Source organism: Lathamus discolor, unplaced genomic scaffold (genome assembly GCF_037157495.1).
Source record: "Lathamus discolor isolate bLatDis1 unplaced genomic scaffold, bLatDis1.hap1 Scaffold_967, whole genome shotgun sequence".
NCBI lineage: Eukaryota > Metazoa > Chordata > Aves > Psittaciformes > Psittacidae > Lathamus > Lathamus discolor.
This window is the reverse complement of record NW_027069419.1, coordinates 1-3,356: the sequence shown is the minus strand read 5'-3', so window position 1 is coordinate 3,356 and position 3,356 is coordinate 1. Positions and strand designations below refer to the sequence as shown.

General features: G+C 47.5%; 1 protein-coding gene across 1 annotated transcript; it reads left to right on the top strand.

Moving 5' to 3' along the window:
* Positions 1-467: 467 nt before the first annotated feature.
* On the top strand, positions 468-2,901 carry LOC136007062 (coiled-coil domain-containing protein 80-like). The gene is made up of 2 exons (XM_065665004.1): positions 468-582; positions 953-2,901. The coding sequence occupies exon 2, from the start codon at positions 961-963 to the stop codon at positions 2,875-2,877; it is 1,917 nt and encodes a 638-aa protein (XP_065521076.1). The 5' UTR covers positions 468-582; positions 953-960; the 3' UTR covers positions 2,878-2,901.
* The last annotated feature ends 455 nt before the right edge of the window (positions 2,902-3,356 follow it).

Genomic DNA, 3,356 nt, shown 5'->3' with positions numbered 1-3,356 from the left:
GAGGAGGGCTGGGGTTACCCTGACATTTCTGGGACAGCCGCCAGACAAGAAGGGAAAAAGACGAGTCTTCTTCCATTTGCTTTTGTCGAAGTGTGGAGAAAGGGGAAAGGGAAGCATTCTCTTTTTTTTTCAGCATCACATTCCTCTGTTTTTCTTCAGCCTGGAAAATATATTAATGCTGGTGATTTCCTCTCTGGAAACAAAGGAGCTAAACGAGACTGAGGAAACAAGGAGTGGGAAAGAGGCTTGGGAAGTTTAAAAGAGAGAGACTCGGAGCAGCCAGGAGTTACCATTTCTTAAATGAAATCCCTGCCTGTGTCGGTAACCAGTACAGCAAAAAGCCAGACTTGCAGGTAAATGGAGAAGCAAAGATCCCAAAGGAAATTTCCGCTAACCTCATCCCATTTCTCGAGAAGGTGAAGAAAAAAGGAAGTTAAAAGATACACGGGGAGACGGGCAGGCTCTGGGACCTGTTGGGCTGCTTAAAGATAAATCACAGCAGCAAACTTGTATGGCACTGGTCTCCTTTTAAAGGAAAAAGACGTGAAACCTCATCCCTGGAAGGCGAACTTCCCTGAGAGTGTAAGTTTCAAGTCAAATTCTTAGCTTTCTGCTCTATGTACTGGACCCTTTCTCTGTGCATGTTTGCATGAGTGCTATGTGAAAGCGTGAGAGAGATAGAGAGAAGGGTGCAGATCACCGTGTCCTTTTGGATAGACAGAGTCATGTTACAGACAGATGATCTCATTTTTTAATAAAACGATCCACTTTGTGCATTTCCAAAAATAACTCTAAACTGTACAAAGCCACCAAGGCAGGACTGAGGTGTAATCAGCACTTTAAAATCACAAAATCTCACTAGCCTATGCTTTGTTTTTTTCACCACTTGCGCAAGATGTCATCATACTGTTAACATCTAACTTTTTCTCTTTCTCCTCCTCCCCTCAAGCAGATTGCACAATGAACTGGAGGCCAGCTCTCAGCTTAGCCCTGCTGTGGGCAGCATGGCTAGTGTGCAGCTCTGAGAAGACAGAGAGGCTAGCGGAGGGAGGCAGCCATGGAGTTAGGAAAGTGCCCCTGGCTTACAAGGCTCCAAGCAGCCTCCTGGAGAGGTCTGGAGCACCCCTAAGGGATTCAAGTGCAAATCCCCGACACCCTGTCACCAAAAGGGATTCTTCAGGACCTCCAAAGCCACCTGCCAATCTCCCGCAAGGGGAAGCACGTTCCCAGGTCAGGGGCATGGGGACCAGAATGAGATGGGTACAGAGACTCACAGCTGCAGCCAAATACTCCAAGTCTGAGATGATTAAGGATGAAGGGATATCCTCTTCTTCACAGTCACGGGTGGCACGCTTCCCTTCAGGGTCAAGTTCCCCCAATATTCTGGCCAGCTTTGCTGGGAAAAATCGGGTGTGGGTCATTTCTGCTCCCCATGCCTCTGAGGGCTACTATCGGCTCATGATGAGCCTGCTGAAAAATGATGTTTACTGTGAACTGGCCGAGAGGCACATCCAGCAGATTGTGTTGTTCCATGAAGAAGGGGAAGAAGGAGGAAAAGTCAGAAGGATAACCAATGAAGGAAAAATCCTGGAGCAGCCACTTGATCCTGCCCTCATCCCTAAGCTCATGAGCTTTCTGAAACTGGAGAAGGGGAAATTTGGCATGGTGCTGTTGAAGAAAACTCTGCAGGTAGAGGAAAGGTACCCTTATCCAGTCAGGTTAGAGGCCATGTACGAAGTCATTGATCAGAACCCCATCAGAAAAATTGAGAAGATGAGGCAGAAAGGCTTCGTCCAGACTTGCAAAGCAGCAGGGGTAGAGGGACAAGTGGTTGAGGAAAGCAGTCATGGGGGCAGCACCCAACCTACCCCTGGTGGTGGACATGTCCAGGTGTCAGCAAGGAAGGAGGAGCCAAGGAAGAGCAGTAATCAGCCAACAAGGACCAAAATGGTGCGGAAACCAATGACAACCACAGTGGCCACTCCTCTGCCTACAGCAAGAACCACAACCCTCCCTCCCACCACCATAACTACCCGTGCCACCACCCGGGCAGTGACAACAGCAAGCCGGTCTACAACAACAACTACACCCCTCCCCACGACACAGAGGACCTGGACCACAAAGTCACATTCCACCACAGAGTACCACAGACTTCCAGTAGCCCCAGATACCACCACACCTCAAGTCACAGCCTCTGAGGATTTCTACCCTCCTGTGTGGAAGGCAAACCGCAGGGACCGGCAGCGTGGCCACCTGGAGAAGCACCCAGCAGCCACACGGAAACCAAGCAAAGCTGCCCGCTATGACAGTTTCACTGAGGTCCCAACAGCTCCCTCAGTGCACTACACAAAGGCAAACGTGGGTAGATTTAAAGACAATCGAACTGACAGAAAGGACTATAACCATAGGGACCTGAGTGTTACACCAGGGCAACACAAACCAACTAAGACTAAACCACCAAAAAAGAAGGCCCAAGAAAAGATATTGAACAATGAATATGAAGATAAATACGACCCAAACAAGCCTTCTAGTTCCCATTTAGAAGAAGAGTTTACAGCAGGAAATATTCCCCCAAAGAAAGGAAAACAATCAAAGAAGCATGAGCGAACGGATAAACCTGAGAAGAAGAAGAAGAAGGACAGACCTGACAAGCTGCAGAAGAGTGATAAGCAGTCCAAGAAGGACAAAGCTGAGAAAAAGAGCAAGCAGGACAAAGACCGTAGCAAGAAGAACAAGAAGGGGAGCAGGACTGAGAATGAGGATTTCCCCAAGCCCAACAAGAAGCCTTTCCTACAGCCTCCCAGGAAATCAGTGACTGACCTCCTGGAATATTTTGAAGGCAAAAGGCGGCTCATTGTAAGTAACTCGTTCATCTGAATCTTACTACCTAAATGAAATCATATCTCCCTCCTAGTAAGGATATGTGGAACAGAACGCTTACAGTGGTTTTGTATTCTTCTGGATTTGTCCTTTCATTTAGGAGGCAAAATTTCTAGACAAACAATTATTTCCATCAGGGAAGGTCTTGCAGTCTCGTGTTGGAAATCCTACATGCTGTATGAAGCTCAGTCAATCAGGAATTAGGATAAAACCTCTTTCCAGTCACTTCCACAAGCAACCACATAGCCATCAGATTGTTTTGTTTCCAGTGGATATGTACATCTCAGGATCTGTATAGTTATGATTGATACAACAAGGGCCCAGTGTGGATTACATCCATTCATTGCTTTGGGTTACTTGCCAATGTTACCACATTTTGACGCTCCGCATGTCCTGCCAGCTGGCATACCTGTTTTATATTGGTGCTGGTGTCCTAAAACTGGAAGCAAGCCAGACGGCTTGGCAGTACTGGAGCA

Bases quoted from the DNA above. Each gene is read 5' to 3' on its own strand.
- LOC136007062 (XM_065665004.1), top strand. From the start codon at position 961: ATGAACTGGAGGCCAGCTCTCAGCTTAGCCCTGCTGTGGGCAGCATGG.